The 21,886-nt window shown below is 35.0% G+C and overlaps 1 protein-coding gene and 2 pseudogenes across 1 annotated transcript; 1 reads left to right on the forward strand and 2 right to left on the reverse strand.

Moving 5' to 3' along the window:
- Window positions 1-1,210: 1,210 nt before the first annotated feature.
- ZC3H15 (zinc finger CCCH-type containing 15) lies at window positions 1,211-20,721 on the reverse strand. Its single transcript, XM_016151286.2, has 10 exons — window positions 20,500-20,721; window positions 13,694-13,795; window positions 9,279-9,390; window positions 8,460-8,612; window positions 7,943-8,034; window positions 6,590-6,772; window positions 4,836-4,982; window positions 4,572-4,673; window positions 3,734-3,857; window positions 1,211-2,036 (listed from the first exon to the last, which is right to left on the reverse strand). Exons 1-10 carry the CDS (start codon window positions 20,572-20,574, stop codon window positions 1,846-1,848), a joined length of 1,281 nt encoding a protein of 426 aa, XP_016006772.1. The 5' UTR covers window positions 20,575-20,721; the 3' UTR covers window positions 1,211-1,845.
- On the forward strand, window positions 5,404-5,522 carry LOC118614558 (annotated as a pseudogene).
- Window positions 15,546-15,664, reverse strand: LOC118614252 (annotated as a pseudogene).
- Window positions 20,722-21,886: the final 1,165 nt, after the last annotated feature.

Genomic DNA, 21,886 nt, shown 5'->3' on the forward strand with positions numbered 1-21,886 from the left:
CACTGTAGCATTTTCCCTTTGACTCACTTTTTAAAGAAAATTTGGTTTTCAAAATCACACATCTGTTTGTAAGGTTGTATACTTTTGTTTACACAGCGCTACCTTATATACATTAAAAAAAAACACTTAAGGTGTAAAATAAATAGATTTTAACTTCTATGAGAATTCTTAGGTTCTAAAAATGGAAAAAAACTTCTTGGCTTATAGCTTTAGAAAGATTTAAGCTCATCAGAGTATTTTAAATGTTTCATTAAAAATGCAATAAATAATATTTAAAACATTTTTTATAAAAAGAACAGAACAATCTTTCATAGATACAAACTTTAAAACTCAGGCAGTCTTTTTAACAAAAAGTACCCTTTCATTGTAGATGGGAAAATAAACTTGGCTAATGATGTTCTACATTTGAAAAATGCCAATTATAGTACTAGTATTGAGGAGCTAGGAAGTCAATTTCTTTATTGATTTTGATTTTTTCATTTAACAAGATTTACAATCCTGTTTTTCTTAGGCTTTATGATTCAGAAGCACTTTAACTTCTATATGCAGATGAAGAAGCTAAGATTCAAGGATTTGAAAATAATGCCAACTTATCTGAAGCAGAAATAAGAGTAGGATCCAAGTCACCAGACATTTCAGTGCTATTATCTTAGCTGCCTTAAAACCCATTTATATTTGCAAATAACAAAGAAAGCACAGTATCAATATTTAAAAACACTTTATAAAAATAATCAAAGGTATAATTAGTACTAAATATGTCATTAGCAAATTATGCCCATTTTAAATATATTTTATTTTTCAGGGGATCTCAATGTCAAAGGCCCTCAGCCCAGTTGTCTAGTGGATCTGTTTACACTCTCAAAAAAATTCAAACTCTAGTATGTACTATTATAACACCATGGATCTCCACACCGATGCTTAAATAGTATTTGGTTCAATTGTAGGTAGTATTTAATTAGGTTGATAATCTATCAATTCAGGAACAACCCTTTCATATAACATCACCTATAGTCTCCTTTTGAGGATTAGTATTAGTGTTACTAAGGTCATAGCAGCACTGTCAGTACTCTATATAGTTCTGTAATCGGTTTTAAGAAAATTCTTTAAATGTCTATGTTTTCTGTGCTAGTTAACTATAACAGATATTTAGTTAAAATCCTCAAGTTGTAAGTGCTAAGAAAACTTTCATAGAAAACTTTAAAAAAAAGGGTCCATATTTGAATTTTAATGTATGATGGTCTTTATTTACAACTTTATTGGCAAAAAAGAAGAAGAAAAAGTTTAAAACAGTTTAACACAGGGCATTGTAACTGATCCTGTCAGATTGAAGGTTTCATTTTAAATGTCCATCTAATTGTTCAAAGAATTACAATACTGAATCTGCATATGCAGTTTCCTTTGTGATGTACAGCACTCATATTTTAGGCAGTCTTTTAAACATATATAAATACAAAAGAAATAAAATCATTCATTAAAAACTGAATTAAATAAAGGATATTTTAAATTTTTGTTGTCCTTGTAATAACACATGCCCAATGAAAATCAAAAGCTGGAAAAGCAGTTACACTTCCTACTTGAGTGGACAGTTACAACAATCAATCATTTTCTGCAATGACCATTATATTTTCAATTTATCATGAACTACTCTGAACTTACTATGAGATGTAGCCAAAGTCAGAAGACAAAACGTAGGGAGAATATTCCTTTTCTGGAGGAGAGTTTAAGCCCTCCAGAATACCAGCATGGGAAACAAACATCCTGAAGAAGTCTAGGTGGAAAAAAATTAATGTAGTCAATTTCAACTCATGCTGAGTCAGCTTAATTTTTTCATTGACTTGTTTGGTGTCATTCTTCTAAATCAAGTGTGTTTAATTCTTCTTCTAGTTCATCCAAATCTTCCCCAGTAAAAAGATTTTCATCAACAGGAACAGCATCGATGGATCCATTTTCCTGTCCCTCCCCTTCGTTGTCCTCTTCTAAATCGCTTCTTTCACCATTTTCAGCCCTACCTCCGGAAGCTTCACTTAATTTGTTTTCTAAAAATAAAAATTGAAATCAATAAGGCCTAGAAACAGAAAATACTATTCCATTAGTAACTGATGGTCAGAGACTAATATGACACTTCCTCTTTTTCTTTTCCCATGAAAGCCTTCTCTAAGATTACACCAACAAAAACTGATCTTTCTTTTTCTGAGTTATTTGTAACAATTATCTATACCTCATATAAAACGTCTTCCACTATAGACATTTGACTGCTTAATGGTTCATACATTTTATTTTACTTGAATAAATGGTTATAGAATCAAAAATGTTTGATATAAGCAGCTACTTAGCTTTTGGCTTTGCACATAGTTAAACCACACTAGTTGTAATGCTGTAAATGAGTGTGAATCATTTCGTTTTGTCATAAAAATGTGAAAAAAGAACCAAGGGCTATATATCTACTTTTCCTTATAGGCTATAAATGATTAACAAAAATGCTGCCTTTTCTTGTTCAATGACATCAACAGTTACACAGAGATAGTTTTAATAGCCTAGTTTATATTTTAGATATTTCAAACATCTCCGATGTCAAAGTCTTGGGGATTTTAATCTCTTAAGTGTTTGTAATTGTGCCTACTATCACCCAAAGCCCTATCTCTAAAAGGAACATATTGGTCTGCAGGTTGATATTAAGACAATAGTCTGACAGTAGCAGGAGGACAGGCCAGTTTTTCAGGTTATAACTTGTATTCTTTTATTGTAAAATTCAGGTTTAGCTTTTTCTCTCTCAACTTGTGCCTTGATTATTATTCTTGCTACCTTTTTCTCTCATAGCAACCATGCCAAACTTATTTCTCTCTCTGCTGACCACTCACTCAAGGTACAATTAAATATAAGTTATTACAACAATCTTATTTTCAAACACATTTAGCCAGCCTTCTCCATTTTCACTTTTAATTGATCTCATTATATATACTTCTAGATCTTGCTTCTATAATTAATATCCTTTCATCTTCAGTTTTTCTTCCTCTCCCAAATCCTTTTTCTCTGGCCTACAGACATACTTAGATTTCCCATATCCTAAAAAGGCCTTCCCATGACCAGGATCCTCTCCCTAGGTCTTAAGAGTGAGTGGTCTGTACTCATTTTTCTCCTCATTCTTCATATCATTGCAGTCCTGGCGGACTCTGGAACCCCATTCCTACAACTCCTTCCCTAACTGCAGCTAAACAACTATTTCCAATTTACCTTATTCAATTTTTCTCAAATGTTTCTTAATTTTTCTCTGTCCTTAGTATATTTTTCAATCTTTTCTTCTTTAGACTAATCTCAAATAGTAATATTTGCAGTATACTCTAGAATGTTCTCATCCTATGTATTGCACCTGGGTGAATTCATTGTCAGCAATGCGAAGATCTTCATACTTTTTCTCCTGCCAATCTCTAAGCAGAATCATAGACAATGCCACTTTTGACAGCTAAAACATCTCAACCTTTTGAGGTTCCAAACTGAATTCATTAGCTACATGTCCAAACTCATTTTTGTCCCTTTCTAGTTTCAGTTAATGACTTCGACAGCCTCCCGGCCACCCATTTCTAAAGTTTCTATTACTTGCTACTTCTATATATAGTCAAACCACACATTTATGTTATCAGTCTGGTACCTACTGGCATCTAAGTTTGCTCAGCCTGCTCTAACCCCCTTTAGATAGCTTCCTAGTTCTTAGAATTACACAAAAATGCATACTTACCGTCTTTTTCTGAAGTATATGTGCTGAATCTTTCAAGACTGGCTACAGTAATACCCGTCTCATCTACATCTCTTGGGATGTACAGGCTTAAATCTATATCATTTACACTCATTGAATCATCGACCTTTAAAAACACATGGAAAGAAAGTTACTACTAATAAGAACAATTTTCATAAATTACTTGGCTTTTACTTCTGACGTTGATCTTAATGAATCAAAATTATTGCTAGTGACAAGTGGAAACAAATGACTATCACCAAAATACACTTCTTTTTCTAAACTTCTTGAAAAAATAGCAATCCCATAGTTGAAGCTTCTTCCTGAGATCACATTTTACATACAGAATACAATATTCTTATCTTCCAACTCTAAGACAAAAGTCAGAACTTTATAGCTATACAAAAAATAGCTATCTGCAATTACTAAGGTTGTCTACAACCAAATGCTCTTTTTAGTGTCTCTGAACCATGATTTTTTCTATAAACTATTATACAGAAAACAAATTTTCCTTTTCAAGAGAGAATGAAACAAATACTTTTTACAGCTAATACATATAAGCACTTAAAACTATATACCAGGCAGCAAACTAAGTTCCAAAAAGAACTATAAATAAGTATAAATTAATTCATTTAATTCTCACAAGTACCTTGCGATACAGGGACTGTCCTTATATCCATAATACGGATAAGGGTGGAGGCCTAGAGTATAGGTAATTTCCAAGGTCAGAATTTGAACCAAGGCCCCAGAGTTGGCACTCTTGACCATACTGCTCTACTGTCACTCTCTATCCTCTCTCTCAATCAACATGAGGAGATGAGGTATCAAAGCTTCCTCTTACCTCATCAGCACCTATTCCCTGGGTGTACCGGGTATCATCTGCTTCCTCATCATCATCATCAACCAGTTCAGGACGAAATTCAAACACTTCACGACCACTGATCTATTCAGATACACAAATATTTCAAGTCAGGATAAAATTCAAATGTTTCTTGGTCGTTGATTTTAGACATATATGTTAAATAAGGATAAAATCTTGCATGACACAGAAATTATAAAATTAAAGAAAGAATAAAGCATCTATTTGGGTGCATTTGCGACATACCACTAATGCTTTCCCTGCTTTAAAGTCTGCTTTCCTTCTTTCCATATCTTGCTCAAGTTTATCAATCTTTTCTTGTCTTTTCCTTTTCTTCCACGCAAGAAAAGATTCTAGAGTAATTTTGGTAACATTTGGACCTAGGGCAGAACGCTGCAAAATAAAAGAGTTAATGTTTTTCTCCAAGTCACCTGTAATAGTATGTAACAGTTTTCTCTTAAGTCCTTGCCTGTGACTATTATGAAGACATTACTTTTAGAATAACCTGATTTTTTTTTTAACATGGCAATGGCAATGGGCAAAACGAGTGTCCAGAGATTACCAACATTTCTAAACATAATGAAATATATTATTCTGAACTAGATTTCTTTTCAAAATTGAAGGTGAGTAAAACTTGCCATAAGAAATTGTTTTAAATAAGTGAACTGATGAAAACAACAAATATGAAAAGCACCAACAATATACAAGTCTCATTTGTGTTCTTCAGTAGAGGAGAAAAAAAGTACGTGAAAAACACCACCTGCTTCTCAGGTCAATAATCAAGTAATAAATAGATAGAAAAATAATACTTGCTGTCTACAGCCATGCCACCCTGAACAAGCCCGATCCCGTCTGATCTTGGAAACTAATCAGGGTCGGGCCTGGTTAGTATTTGGATGAGAGACCCCCTAGGAAGACCAGGTGCTGTAGGTATAAAAAATAAAAAATAAGGAATTGTAAACTGACAAGGTCTTTGCAATCTGTGAGGTCAACCAAGGGTTGCCCCACCTTAAACAAGTAAGTAAATAAAAACAAAAAAACAAACAAAAATATTTGCTGAACATCTGTCAAATATTGTTAATGCTCATACAGATATGCTAATACACTGATCTTCACGAATGACCAAACAGAGGGCGATGGGAAATCTACCAAAGGTTAACAACTAATATGCAGAACTAGAATACGAACATTCCCTAAGTCTACATTTTCTATTGCACTATATTACCTCCAGCGCGAGACACTAAACAATATATCCATTTAAGAACAAATGTACATAATTCTAACATTAGACATTTACACAACATATTTAGATTATCCAAGGCATGGCAAAATGGATATACTTTGAAATGGACACACTCTGAAATGTACAACCTTAAATCTAGTATTTCCAATATCTTAACATTTTTGTATCACTCCCGCAAGCCGTACCTGCTAAATCTGTACCCCTATCTGCTAACTCATAGAATAAACTCTTCTGTTTATTCAGAGATGAGTAGCTAAAGATTCTTCTCAGTGAGACTCATTTTCCTTTTGAGTCCAAGGATGATAGTAAAACATGTAACTGAAAAAACTGTGGTAGAGTTGTCTCCTTCCAAACAGCATTAATGATTAGTAAAGTTATGAAAAAAATAAAAGACATGAGGAAAACATCTAAAACTTCAAGTTCAATTAATCTGAATAATGACTAAGCATTTTAATGAACTGATATACTAGTATATCAACCATAGAGACACAATTTATTTGATAAACCAGTGGCTAGTACTTAAAAAAAAGTTTCATGATCCTAAATTTAACATTTTAATTGGCCAATGATTATAGCTAGGTTTACATTTTAGATATACAAGAATAATTAAAGAAAAAGCAAGGCAATTTTGGGAAAGGGTCATAATATTTTTTTCCCCTTTCATAACATACTATTGCCCCCAAGTGGTAAATATTCAAATTTTACAATAAATACTGTTTTGGTTTTCTTCTACCAGTAGGAAAAAGATACTAGTTACCTCTCTTTCAATTAGATCTTCTAATGAAATTTCATCTTCTTTCTCTTCTTTCTTTTTATCTTTTTTCAATACGAATCCAGGAGGAAGTGCATGACGATACATGCAGATATCACCTCCTCCAGGGCATACCCAAAACCAGCCATATTTGTTGTTTTCAATAGCTTCAAGGAAATGCTTGCACACCTAGAGAGACAATATTATTCAGAAGTAGTTGTTCGGTATAGTCCATTTCAAGATAAATGCTTAAGTATATAGAATGAGTATATTTTTATTCATATACTTTAAATAATCATTCCGTACAGAGAATTCTTTGTGCAGAAATGTACAAATAAATTAATTTTAAAATATTTATTACAATGATAAATTCTTTTCAGAGAAGATCTATATAAAATTTCTGTTTTCGACCTTGTGCTAAATTCTGAATTATACAGAAAGGACTTTTTTCAGTTTAGCATTTCTAAGTGTAATCTGAAAATCTGATTTTTAAATAAGAGAAAATATAAATAGTTATAAAACTAAAACCAATTAGTTTATTTAAGTTTGATCTTTCCCCAAAACTAATCACATGCAGATGTAAACATTATTTGAATTATTTGAAATTATAGGCAATTTCTTATATCTAAGAAGGAAGCAAGGTAGAAAAGGAACACAAAACATGAATGGGGGCAAGATGAAATTGTACTGAAGCCTCAGGTAATAAAGTCTGCGATTAAGAGAAAAATTCACAATAAAGAATATTCTTTTCCTGAGGAAATAGAACAGATGTAAGAAAAACTAATATTTTGAATTTTTCTAACACACACAAGGTTTTCCACTGTAACTGTGCTATAAATAAAGGTTATGAACGTGAATGCAGGGTCTGAGAAATAAGGCATCAATTTTTAAAAGTATACTTCCTGGAATACTAAAGCTGTTACCTACCAAAAACTCATTCTGCAATTCGTATATAATAATTTTCACCTTTGTGATTTAAAAACCCTCCCTACCATTAAAACAGAATAAATTATTATTAAGTGGGTTAGTTTAATAGTTCTCTTGCCGTTCATTTGGCACAAAAAAATGAAAGAATTCTTATCTGAATATGTGATTCTGTTCATTCACATCTGAGAAAGTAAGATCACCTCAGAAAATAGCATTAGGACTAGTCACATGGTTTTCAAATGTTACTTTTAAACACAAATCTAATTTTGTATAACTTATACTTGTAAATTCCAAAAAACAAAATTCGATGCACCTTATCTTTATGGAGAGATCCAATAACTTAAAGAATAATCCAGTATAAGAGGGCAGCAATACCTTGCCACATAATTGTCCCTAATGATAAATACCACTCAATTCAAGAAAAGAACATACTATTTGAGTTTTTGGTTTTTTCTTTTCCGCCTCACCGTGCTTCTTGTTCACTACTTCTTCCAGTTTTTTCTCATCCCAATTATCCATAGTATCTAAATAAAGAGAAATGAAGACTAAATATTGTAGTTTTATCTACCGTTCCAAAAATACATTCACTGCATACCTGCTTTTAGACAGGACACCTGTATTATAAGACTCGTGACTTAACACATTTTCTTTAAAACACCAAAGATAAGAATAAACAGTGTTGTGAGATTTTTCACTAAAATCCTAAGTAGTTTAGGAAATGGAAAAGTAGTACGATAAGAAATGGTGAGAGAGAAATCCAAAATAGGTCACTGGTTTTTAAAAACTTCATTTATGGCATAATGTAGTAAATTCAGACTTTATGAAAAACAACATTACTTTTTACAAACCCTATCCTACCAAGAGTGAAATATTCAAGTTACTAAATATCTTTGTAACAATGAACAAAAATAGACACCTATCTATAAGAAGGTGTTTTTAAAAAAAATACCTTTTTCAAGTTCTTCATCTCTTGCATCAATGTAAACACTTCGCTTTTCACACTTTCTCTCCAGAGTCAGGTCATGAGAGAACTTACACTTATCTCCTTTAGTACACTGACCTTGCTTGAAGAATGCACATACCACAGATTTGGGATCTGCACCTATGTCAAAAGGCATATGGCATTTTGTATCTCACTCTGCCAGACCATAAAATACAGCTTCAGAGATTAATAACTTTTGATTAACTTGTTATTTTCCATTCACCGACATGAGAGAAAAATACCACTTATAGGTGTTAGTAAGACACTACAAGTTCTTTCTATAACATTTTATATCTATTTTTGTTTCTTTTATTCTTACCAAAGAAGGGGACAGGAGATAGGAAACTGAACAAAAATGTAAGTTATTCTGTAGTCAGTCATTTGTCTAGTAGCAGTTAATGAGGCAGGAGGCAAAAGAGAAATATAAATGGAGGTATACTGTCGAGACTTTGGGACTTACAGTTTATATGACCCTAGGATTGCCTTGGCTACTACCGAAGATTAGATGTTATATATCTAGTAGTGAACTATCTAAATCCTTAATTTTGCCTTAAGTGGTGAGGCTAATGGCTGGACTTAAAACCCGAACAATGACATTGTTGTACATATATATAGAGAGAGGAATCATAAAAAAGTCATTGATACAGATAATTTTGACAAAGGGAGCACCATTTTCATAGCAGACATAATTAGCATATGATATGAAGAACATATATATAAAAATTAAGAGTTTTTAAACATGAATCACATTTGATAGAAATAATACTTCTGAAATTTAAAGTTTACCTTTGCTTATTTTTTGAGCTGCAACTACAGGTTTGAATAGTTCATTTAGCTCTTGCAATTCTTTCTTCTTGTCATCTTTCTTCAATTTCTTCTCAGCTTCACTCTGTGCTACCTATAATATTCCCAGATATAATATAAAAATTTGATTTCATACAGTAAAATTGTTTTCACTATACAGTAATATATATAACACTAACATAACAAAGATATTTGCATATTTTTACACATTTATATATATACACACACACATACATCCATAGTCCTTACCTCTTAATATCGGTTTTACAATGGCCTTTCAGTATATATTAAATGGCATGGTTAAACTATTAAACAAAACTGCTAAATCTTGTGGCAGTTACTTAAAAAAAAATCTTTAATGGTACCATGCTAAGTTAAAAGCATATTCAAAAGCTTATAGTAATAAGCATTTATTAAGCATTTGCTACATGCCCAGCATTTTTAGCAAATAGTTTTCGCCTAGGATTTTCTTCTTGTAACAACCCACGCCCTAGAAATGCGTAGGTATGTTTTAAAGATCAGAGATGCAAATAGCCTGAAATGCACAGTCTCACATGATAAAGAATTGTACCACCCAAAACACCTATAGTAGCCTTGTGGAAAAATAAAGGGCCAAGTTCAACATGGGAGAGTAAACAAAACAAACATGACATAGTTTCAGGCACACAATTTACATACCTAATATGATTAGAGGATTCATCCAAATATTTATATGTCAGGTCCTATGTTAGATGACAGGGAATATAAAGATGAAAAGACAAAGACGCTTATTTAAAGAAGCTCAGAATCTAGTGTGAAGACAGACATGTCAACAACTATAATATAACACATGGTACTCTGGGAACAAGGAATTCCTAAATGCCTAAGAAAATCAGAATGACCTAATATTTTATGGATGAATTCTTCTGATGGACAACAAGAGGAATGCAGAGAGAGCCAGCCAAGGCAAGATATAGGGACCAAAAGAAATAATGTACAAGAAACACTGATCAGAAGTTTGGACTGTATCAGTAGGCAACAGAGTAAGACTCATGGGTTTAAAGTAAGCTAGTGACACAATTAGATTGTATTTTATAAAGATCGCGATGGCAACTCTATGAAAGGTGGACTAGAAGAAGCCCACAAATAAAGGCAAAGACAATTAGGAGGCTAATGCAATTGTTGTAGGCAAAAAATAGTGTTTATAATAGGCATTAGTAGCAAGGATGGAGAAAAACAGCGAGAGCGTGCTTTTAAGAAGGTAGAACTGACAGGACTAACTGACTGGACATGAGGTATAAGGGAGAGGGAAAAAAGGAGAGGGAAGTCTAGGAGGATGATCACATGTATGGTTAGTACTGTTAAACAAGACAGGGAATACAGGAGGTTTCAAGGTAGACGGTGGAGATGAGCTCAGTTTTAGACATACTGGGTATGAGATGCTTATATAGAGTATCTGGGTGAAGCATAGAAGGCAGCTACATGAATCCTGACTTCTAGAGAGAGGGTCTGCTTTGAGATAAAGATTTTAGAAATAGCCGTTTACAGAAAATTGATTTGAGGTGTATGTGAGATTACTCAAGGACGGCATAAAAACTGACAAGAACAGAGGACAATTCCCTGTAAATGAGTCAACAGAACCTTAAAGCCCATTGAAGGGACCGAGAAACATGAAAGAAATAGACAGAAATCCAGGACAAAAAAGTATTCAAAAAAGAGGAAATTTTAAGAAAGGAATGGTCAGATGCTATAATTAAGTTAAAGACCTTCCAAATCCTGACTTTGATCATGTGATAAATGTGTTTAAACAGAAAAATATTAAGAAAAAATTTTAAAGTCATTTTATTTTTAGTAAAAGTATCCTTTGCTCATTAGGCCCATTTCAAACATTTGTGGGGCCCAGAGCAAGAGTACAACAGAAACCTACAGATGATTTTTGTAATATTTTTAAGTTAGAAAAAAACTATTATTAAATAAAACATGGTGTGTACCCCTACTTGACAAATATACCTAAAGACCTGGAAAGAGAGGTTAAAATTTAAAATGCTCAGGCCCCATGAAGTTCTACACTGGAGCATGTCAGTAAAACAACTCTACTGGCTCCTCCTCTCACCACCTTGAATTTCATTCTACCAAGTGTCTGCAGGAAGGTGGAAGGTGCAGGGGAGGACATGGTATGGATCCAGGCTCTGAACACATTCCTAGCACACATCCTGCCTTTGATTACTTCAGGCATACTGGCAATGCAGTATACTCTTAAGATGGACGTGGGGTTAACATGACCTCTGCAGGCCCCAAGGCGTTGTGGGGAGGGTGGTGCACACTCTGGGTGGGTACATATCCTTGGCCTCATCGACTCCTTGCCTGTGAGGAGAGCTATGTCTAGAGGTGACAGAATCGAGTCACCCTGGATAGCAGAAGGCCCAGGGAGAAGCATCTCTTGCCTAGCTTTGAAACCAGAACAGTTGTTCATTTCCAATGTTAAATACGTAGTTAGGTACTTCATGTTTGCAGATAAAGGGCCATATACCCCCAAAATCATAAAATATACTGAATATACTACCAAACCTAACTACCGCCACCAATTTTACAGCTTTCTCAGGTCTATGACATTTAAAATTATCCCTCAACCTTTCCACTAGGGGGAAAAAAAAATAGAGGGAGGGTGGAGAGGTTGAATAAGGGAAGAAAGTGAATTCTTCTTACATACCTGTATTATGACTTAAGATTTACATTATATTTTCATTTAACCACCAGAGGAACCTTGCAAAGGGTAACTGCCCTTCCACTATGCAGGTAAAGAACAATGTCACTAAATAATTTAAGATCATGTAACAAATAAGTTAGGCAATTCACACCTAAGTTGACCTGACTCCAAGGACTGAGCATATATTTTTCTTAAACCAGGTGTAGAAGGATCAATAGCTTTTGGTTCTACAAATCAAGCTGTGTGTAAGAAAAAGATAAGTGCTGAAGGTACTGATTTGTAGACAGCATGTGTGACAGATATTTATTTCAGATAGGGGTTAACGATCTCACAAATATGTACTGATATTCTCAGAAGAAAAAAAGTGTTTTCAAAAGTTAAGTAAAAGGAGATAGTATGGTGAAAAAGTTCTTTTTAAAATAAAAATCTGTGTCTATAAAATCTTAAACTCTAATAAAGTCAAAGATCTAAAGAACTTGAAGAAAATGCAGATAAACTTTTTTTGAATGAGTTGCTAACAAATAATTTCAAAATTCATATGAAAGAATAAATGCCTGAGAAAAAGCCAAGAAAAATAGAAAAGAAGTAACATTTGGGGAAAAGACTTTCCTTAATAGCTAATGGAATGTTACTAGGCCACTACAATCAAAATCGATGTAAAAGTGGCTGAGGGGTACACAATAAATAGAATTTATTTACTCTATTAAACAGAAATCCAGAAACAGATCCTAACATACCTGAGACTTTAATATATGTCAATAGTAGTATTTCAATTCAGTGGGATAAATGATGCTAATATAAGTAGTTATTCATTTGAAAGAAAATAAACTTAGTGACATAAATTTTTAAGACAAATACAGACTGAAAATAATTATTAAAAAATCTAGGAAAAACAAATATCTAGTGGCAGTTACCATATATAAATATATCTATATAAATATCTAACCATATATAAAAAAACCTAAACATATCTGACAACACAAAAATTAAAAATTGTACAGCAAAATGTAAAAGAAACATCACAGATTATCTGTAATAGACACAAAAGTTGTCTCATAAACTGACAAGAGAAAGAAAAAAAGCAAAGGATCTGAATAAGCAAGTCAGAGCAGTACAAACCCAAATACCTAACAAGCATTTAAGAATAAACTCAATAGTAGTGAGGGAAATAAAGTAAAAATAAGGTATTATTTTATACTATCACAATGATAACATTAAAAAGAACTTTAGTACTTATAACTCATGCACTGTAAATGAAAATGTGAAATATTACAATCGCTATGGAAAGTGATCAAATTTATTAAAATTAGAAATCCACTTCCCATGGTATAGAAATGTGCCGCCAGATCATTTATGCCACAAAAAGAAAAGCACAATGCATGCAAGAGCACATGTATAAGGATATTTCTTATAGTACTATTCTTAGAGCCAGAAAGTTGAAAACAAAGCGATCACTTATAAACAGTGAAATGGATGCATATAGTACACCCACATAAAAGAATAGTCTGCGGACATTAGAATAAATTAAGAGCTATAACAAAGTGGCTGGAGAAATACCATCTAAAAGGTACTGCTGAGTAACAAAGGCAAGATACAGAAAAGTTTGTAGAGTAGGATTCCAATTTGAAATACGATTACAATACCAAATACTTTTCATATGTAACATACTATTATTACATCCATATGAAGAAAATGCAGAAATTTTATCTACCTGACGTGGATTTTGTTGACCAAATTTAACTTGATGAGTGACAGCCTTGATAAACTTCTGTTGCTTTGCTCCTTTCTTATTCTTTAGACCAAAAGTCTTGTCCTAAGTAAGAAAAAATATAAAAATATCTTAGCAATTTATATTAATTTCTTATCTATATTTTTCAGTCCTACTTAAAAATCATTCTTTCATTTACTTGTTGGTAAGAAAATTATTCTTTCTTATACTACATACGGCCATGGAAAACACTAAAAAATCAAATCAAGGCAACTTATGACCTCAAAACATCACCCAGAATTCTTTACAATTCAATACATACTTACTACAGATCATTAAGCTTGACATTCTATGATACTTTTTTCCAGTGTTTTGGAACATCATCAGCTCCACAGGATTGCAGAATTGTTGTACTAGGATATGTAGTCAAATGAATTTAGTAAAATGCTTGGTTAACAGCATTTTTAAAATTTTAAGCACCAGATATCTTAGAGCCTATACCAGAAGGGAGCAATTCCAAATCTTATACTACCTCAGAATGCATTTATCTTGGAGTAGCCTGAGGGATTAAATACCACTGAATATGTTTTGGGGAATACTGCATAAGACAACACATTAAGTTCTGGACTGGTTTTTGGGGTAGAGTTATCCTCTCAAAATAATTAAATTTAAAGAACTTAAACTACTGAAAAGTTTACATTCCTAGCTGTTGCTAAATTGCAAATATTAAAATTGAACTACACCTAACTAGAAAGCAAAATGTTATTTAAACTTGGAATGTTAAAATACAATGTGGGAAAGTTATATATTAATATAATAGCAGTTGTCACTTATAGAATGCTTATATGTTCAAAGCACTAATTGTAATCTCTGGCTATTCCTATTTAATAATTATACAGTACAGAAACATTTAGAAGCCATTGCAAAGTGTGTGTGTTTGGGAGCTGTAGTAGGTTGAAAATAGCATACTCCCAAAATACATGTCTGTCTAGAACTTCAGAATGTGACTTTATTTGGAAATAGGGCTTTGCAGATATAATAAATTAAGATAAGTTTGGATTGGATTGGATTAGGGTGGGCCCTAAATCCTATAACTGGTATCTTTATAAGGAGAGGAAAGGACACAGAAAGAAGGCAATGTGAAAGAGGGAGAGACTGGAGTGCTGCAGCTATAAGTCAAGGAATACCAACAATGCAGGAAAGAACCAGAAACCAGGAAGGGACAAGGAGAGATCTTCCCTAGAGCCTTCAGAGGGGGTATAGCTCTGCCTACACCTTAGTTTTAGACTTCTAGCCTCCACATTGGTGAGAGAATAAATTTCTGTTGTTTTCAGATTCCCAGTTTGTGGTAATTTGTTACAGCACCCCTGGGAAATGAATACAGGAGGTTTGACTAGTGGGCTTCACCCTAAGGTGAATGGGTGGCAAAGAAGTCAAATATTAATATCTGAAGTTTTTTCCTGTCTTTTCTGTTTCTAGGGAGAAGGATCCTTTAGCTGGGAAAGCAATAAACCTGTTTGAAGAACCAGAGGAGAGAGCAGGAAGGGGAGGGCATCTCTTGGTTTACGGCACAGACTCCTTAGTGGTCATTTTCAGGCTCACATTTTAACCACCCCCCTCCCTATACCTCCTTTGTGCTTAAAGTTCCAGAAGCAGAGAGGCCTCTTAACAATCCTACAATATACTATTATCTCACTTTGTAAATATGGATACTGAAATTCAGAAATGTTCAATTCTTTTGAAGTAACATTGTTAATAAGGGGCAGGCTGTACAGAGTAATGATTTAAGTGTATAAACTCTGGAGTGAGATGGCCCAAGTTTTTTTTGTTTTTTTGTTTTTTTTAAATTTTTTTCTGCCTGCAGCACCTGGTCTTCCTATGTGGTCTCCCACCCAAGTACTAACCAGGTCTGACTGTGCTTAGCTTCCAAGATCAGATGAGATCAGGCATGGTCAGGGTGGCATGGCCATAGTGAGACTGCCCAAATTCTAATCTCAAATAGAAATGGGCGATTCGCCGCCTTTGCCAGTTTTGTTATTTGTAAAGTGGGTCTCACTAACCTCTTGGGATTGTTGTGAAAGTTAAAAGGCTTACTACAAAAAGACAGTACAGGATAGTGGTTAATAGCAAGGACTCCATAGTCAAATTTCCACGGTTTGAATCCTAGCTCCGCCACTTCCTATTTTAGTAATCTTAGGCAGGTTATTTAACTGCTGTTTTCTTAATTGTAAAAAGGGTAATAATACTTATCCCACTGAGAGAACTAAAGGAGCTGTGTAGCTGTGTAAAGTTATCACTTGCAGGTGGCTTGTTTCTCTTCTCTCCAGTTCCCCAAAACAACAAGAATTGTGTCTGGCCCATGAAGTGTTAACTATTAAGTGACCCAGATGATATATGAACCAAGGTACATTTGACTCCTAGCAAAGTCCTTGTTCTTTTCGCCATGAAAAACTACTTTCCAGAGAAACCTACTTAGGTTATTGGGCCCTTTGGTACACAAAAAGCTTTCTGAATACCAGACTATGGATCTGGGATACCAACAATACCTCTTGAAAACAGATGGTTTGCAATCTGGAATACTTCAAAAGGGCTTCCTCCCTGTTTCTTTAGGACAGACCCTTACCTAAGGATTAATCTGAATTTGGAGGAGAGAGGATATGAAGTGGGAAGACTAGAAGTTATAATCAACTTCAAATCATGGTTAAGATAAAACTAGGGATATAAAATTCCAAAGGTTAGGTTATACGGAAGAAACAGTGTGTGTGTTTCAGACTTGGGAAATTGAATACAAAGGAGTTTAGAAAACAAGTAGTAATGCTAAGAAAAGGATGGCCCTCTGAGGCTCCAAAAGCCTTAATTAAACCCTCGGTGAATTCCAGATTTCACTTAAAATTGACCCTTTCTTCCTCACCTTTACCCCCATATGTAATCCTGCTTCTTTTACAGGCTGGTCTCCACTCTTAGAAGATGTTTGAAAAAAGGAAGGGACAGGAGGGCAGGTCAATATTGAACAGTGCTCCAGGATAACTGGGGGGGTCTACCTTTTGGAACACCAGGGTAAACAAAGCCTAACACTGTTTTAACTCATTAGTTTTCCCCCCACATATGCACTGTCTAATGTGTTTTTGTTGTCCATCCATGCAATGGATACTGCAGCTGATTAATCCAGTGTCAAGTAACCAACAATTGACCTTGGCTGTTTTTCATTGTCACTAATCATTTCTCTTTCTCCATCCTTTATACACCTCCCAACTCTGTTGTTCTGTATTACTACTTTCTTGCTACTACAAACCTTGCTGGATATCTTGTCCCATTTCCTTGCCCTAAACCCAAAGATTATTTCCCTCTTCCCATAACCAAAGGTCCCATTTCAAAAAGCTAACATCAATTTATCAAAATTTAGCTACAAGTAAAGCAAATAGTATATACTGTTCCGGACAACTGGGTGAATGTCTAACAGAATCATAGCTCTTTTGATATCCTTGTTTCAGAAAGAAAATACTTAATGCAAATTAACTCATGAAATTTTGAAGAATGTAAAGAAGGAAAGGGAAAATGCAGACAATATAAATTATTTCAAGGGACAGAAAGTAAGCCCTGTATAGACAGTGCCGGTCAGTCTGATTCTTTCCCCTAACTAGTTCTTATTTATGATATTAATAGCAGCTGCCATTTATTGAGTATATACCATATATCAGATACTTTATATAAGTCATCTCATTTAATCCACAGCTCTGTAATAGTAATTTAGTTCCATTTTGCTAATGAGAAACTGTGGTTCAGATAGGTCATGTAATATGCCTAAAACTAGTTTTTGAAATTTTAATTTGAAATATGGGACTCAAACCCAGGTCTATCTGACCCCAAAGCTGGTGCTTTTTCACTAAATTATGCTGCCTCTCTTGCCTCTTTTTACTTCCTTTGCTTAGAATTCTCAAAAGTTACATGTTTTTCTATAGTAAGCACTTGTGGTGGTGGAAGTAGACCAATAGAGGTACAGAAGAGGGCATAGGTAGGTAGGGCTATCACTTATTTAAAGTTTACTGAAAAATGCTGCTCAAAAGCGTATGTTCTACTTAATTAACAGTTCTGACCAACTTAGAATTTCTGGTCTTATTTCTACAAAATCTCCCAAAATTAACCAGACTCTAAAATAAGTATTAGTCTTACAAGTCAAAATAGACTAAGAAAAAAAATTTTTTCCACAAAAGTTATGATAGAGATCAATAACCAGTATTTACCCAGTTTGAATTAAGTTCATTTTCAGTTGGTCATAAAATATATTTTAACTTTAAATCCCCCTGTAACAGCCATTGAGACCTACTAGGGCGTTATAGAAGTTTTTAAAAATCACTTATAGTATTTAATAAAGTGGAATATATTGTTTTCTCACCAGGCCGGATAACAAAAATATTCTCTATAAATCTCGTTTCATGACAAATGATATAATTTAACACTACAATTCACAATATTGTACCAATCCCGTGGCACCAAACGTCCATGCAACACACTTGAATGTACAAACCTTACTACTATTTTTTAAAAAAGCACTCATCATGTATATTAAATGTGGGGAAAAAATACAGGCTTAATGTCACCACTCAGTTAAGACAGTTACTGTCAATTAAAGAATGCAGCTACCTTATTTTGCATTTTTCTTTGGTAAAGTCTTTATTAATGAAACTGAAGTTGCTTTCTCCTTAGTTAAAATTAACTTTGTTATAAGATTAATGGAGCCATAATATACCTATCATTTTCAGTTGAGGGATACTATAAATAACTTTCTTGTACAATTCCTTAAAACGAAAATACCAGTTTTACCAATTAAAAGTAAAATAATTGTATATAAAGTAGTCCACCTTCTCTGCAGTTGCTTACCATGTTTTCAGTCACCCACAGTCAATTGCTATTGGAAAATATTCAATAGAAAATTCCAGAAATAAACAATTCATTAAGTTTTAAATTGTGAGCTATTCTGAGTAGTATGATGGAATCTCCTGCCTTACCACTTGGGATGCCAGTCATTCCTTTATGTTGCATATACACACTGTACATGCTATCTGCCAGTCATTTAGCAGCCCTGTCAGTCACTTGGTAACCATCTAGGTTATTAGATTGATTATCAGAGAGAAAGAGACCACATTTGCATAACTTTTATTACAGTATGTTACTATAATTGTTCTATTATTGTTATGCTCTTACTGTACCTAATTTGTAAACTTTATCATAAGTATGTACATACAAGGAAAACATACATAAAAGGTTTGGTGCTACCCCAAGGTTTCAGGTATAACCTGGTGGTCTTAGAGGTATCTCCTACTGATAAAGAGGAACTACTGTAGTTAAAAGTCAATAAGGCATAAAGTATACTTTAAATTGTCATATAACATTTAATTTCACATCTGTACAAGAGTTTTACTTTGTATCATGGTCTACCATGTTAATTCAAGCTCAGTAAAGGAAAATGACAAAACGTCATCCCTAAAATGCCCTTGGTTTACACAGTACTGAACACCATCAGATCCCCATCCCCAGAGATCTACCTAAGTGCCAGGAATCCAAATTGTCCAAAATGTGATGCCAGACATAGGTGTGAAGGTATCAATCAGTCTATTTTTAAACTTCTGGCTATGCTACTTCATGAGTTCTAAATAGTACAAATTGGCAGTAACAATATTGGCCAAGATTACTAGAAGTCTTGACAAGCATGTTAATTAAACCAAACAGTAGAGTTTATTAAAAATAATCAGTTATAAATAAACATCTCATTTCAAAACATCCGACGTGCACTTCGGTCACAATCTAATTAAAACTATTCCACAAAAGGCCGTCCATTACGCAGATACACTGTATGCAGGAAAATGGTCATGGCTTTTTCCAGTTACATCCAAAGTGCTAGAAACTATTGATTTTAATTATGAGAACGACAGGAACCAAGGGAAGAAAAACCTTGTTGGGGGCTATTATGATACGTTTATGGAATCTCAACTATGGTTCTCTTAAGGAAACGCATTAATACAGTAGTTGAAAGACATAAAACATTTAAGAACAGTCACTGTGTTCCTTGGCTATTAAAGAGCTATAGGTTCAATATACTAAAGAATATATGTGTATCTATGTCTATCTATATCTAGATATATAAAACAAAATCGGGTACAGCACTTGACACAGTAACACTGAAACCCAATCTCTTTTAAAGCGTTATTCTATTTAATTCAGAGTATATATATCAAGCGCCATGTACAAGACTGTGAATTGAGACCTGAAAGAAGCCTCCACTCTTTAAGGAACTTGAAATAGTTTAGAGATAAATCGAAAAAGCCAATGAAGTAGTAATTTGCTGGCTCACAAAAGTAGTCTTAGGTGATGGGTAAATAAAAAACGAACACAAGGCTCGTCAAGAGTTGGCCTTCCTAAGAGTCTGGCTCGAGGTGGTGCGGCGGATTTTTTTAAACAAAAACCCAGAAACGTCTTCAATTTTGAGAACTAGCAAAGGACAAAACCCTGTGGCAGGCACCGGTCCAGGGGATGGGGGGTGGGGGGGGGAACCTCGTTTCGCAGTGGGGTCGGTGAAGACAGGCGTGTGGGAGAAGCAAAGGCTGGGTGCGGGGGCGACAGCAGCGTCACTATAGTGATGAGACGCAGAGAGCGTCATCAGGGGGTTGGAAAAGGGGCAGTGGGCCACAGAGAGCCAAAGGGAGGGACACGTGGCCCCGGAAAACGCGAGCAGCAGCTGAGGAGCAGGGAACCGGGAGGCTGCTTCCCCGAGGGCTCGCGGCGTTGAGTGGGGGGAGGGGACTGGTACTCACTTCTATAATCTTCTCCTTCTTTTTCTGCTCCGCCTTTTTGCTGCCCCCGGCCTGAGCCTGTTTCTTGGGGGGCATTGCGGAGACTGGTGGCACCGGCCAGACTTAAGCGCACCTGGATACCGTCAGGGTATCTGGCCCTGCGGCAGGAGGAGTCGGAAGACGCGGGCCGCCGTCGCTGCCGCACCGCACGGAAAGCTGGGCGCTCACTCGCCGCCGAAACGCGGCCTTTGCGACAGGTCGGTGTCGCACAGCATTGTGGGTAGTGAGGACCGGCGCCCGGAAGCGGAGCTGTGCGTGCGCTTGTGCTGCGGCCGGCCGGGAGGGGTCAGGGACGAGACGTGGGAAAATGACTATGCGTAACACGTGACGTCGCTCAGCCACCTGGCCCTTTCTAGGACGCAACAAGCTGGAGGATGGATCCGGGAGAGTGGGTTGTGTCTTCCCTCTACGTTCTCTTTCTCTGAGGTTAGGCTGCTCTGGTCCATTTTCGCCTTGGGTGGAGTTTGTCTAGCACTGGTTTAATGGTCTCCTGAGTGACCACCGAGCATCTGCAGCATCTCAGGGCTGCTTAGAGGACAAGGGTACCCAAGTTACCTTATGCTCAGGTTTCTGCGAAGGTTTATGAAGAAATGGAAAAAGTTTCCTTTTATTTGAAGAGGCCAGGGATAACCGCCCAGAGAAGGAGGCACTTGAACTCCTTTAACGAATTATATTTATCAAGTTATTTTCAGATTTCAGAAAATGCCTAAATGATTCCTAAGATCTCCTTTATAATGGGAATTTAACCAAACCTAGTTTGAGGGTGGAGAGCACATTCCAACAGCTTATATTAAGTGCTTGATAAGTCCAGAAACTAATTGGCATATTACACACAGTATCATTTAGTTATCAGTGACATTGAGGTAGGAGTTGTTACTCTTTGCATCTTCTAGATGAAGCGCAGAAAGGAACAAACATGCCCAAGGTTACATTAAAAGGTGAGCCAGGGATTCCGACCTTGGCAGTCTGACTTAAAAGTGTAAACGTCTATCACATTACGAAAGTAGATCCTGTTAGAAAAAGTGATGAGGGAATGAATGAGTCCTGTTAATACTTGTACAGATATTTGTAACTAACAAATATTTGTTAATATTTGGTACAAACCAAAATACTATCTTTAAAAAATGTACAATTCTCAGCAATTACTTTTGTTCCATGATTATTGTTTAAACTGTTACATTTAGGTGCCAAGAATTCTTTCCAGAAAGTATTTTGAATCTTTTTCATTAATTTGCTTAATGAGAAAGCTGTAAGTCTCCTTAATTAGTACAATTATTTGCTTAGTAACTTTCTGCATAAGATAATGCCAAAGAATCTCAAGTAAGCATATGTGTGTGTCTATATCTAT

This window comes from Rousettus aegyptiacus, unplaced genomic scaffold (genome assembly GCF_014176215.1).
Source record: "Rousettus aegyptiacus isolate mRouAeg1 unplaced genomic scaffold, mRouAeg1.p scaffold_m13_p_2, whole genome shotgun sequence".
NCBI lineage: Eukaryota > Metazoa > Chordata > Mammalia > Chiroptera > Pteropodidae > Rousettus > Rousettus aegyptiacus.

Bases quoted from the DNA above. Each gene is read 5' to 3' on its own strand.
- ZC3H15 (XM_016151286.2), bottom strand. From the start codon at position 20,574: ATGCCCCCCAAGAAACAGGCTCAGGCCGGGGGCAGCAAAAAGGCGGAG. The intron at 13,796-20,499 runs GTGAGTACCAGT...TTTCTTACTTAG, and splicing joins AGAAGGAGAAGATTATAGAA to GACAAGACTTTTGGTCTAAA. The intron at 4,983-6,589 runs GTAACTAGTATC...TTTATTTTGCAG, and splicing joins AAGATCTAATTGAAAGAGAG to CGTTCTGCCCTAGGTCCAAA.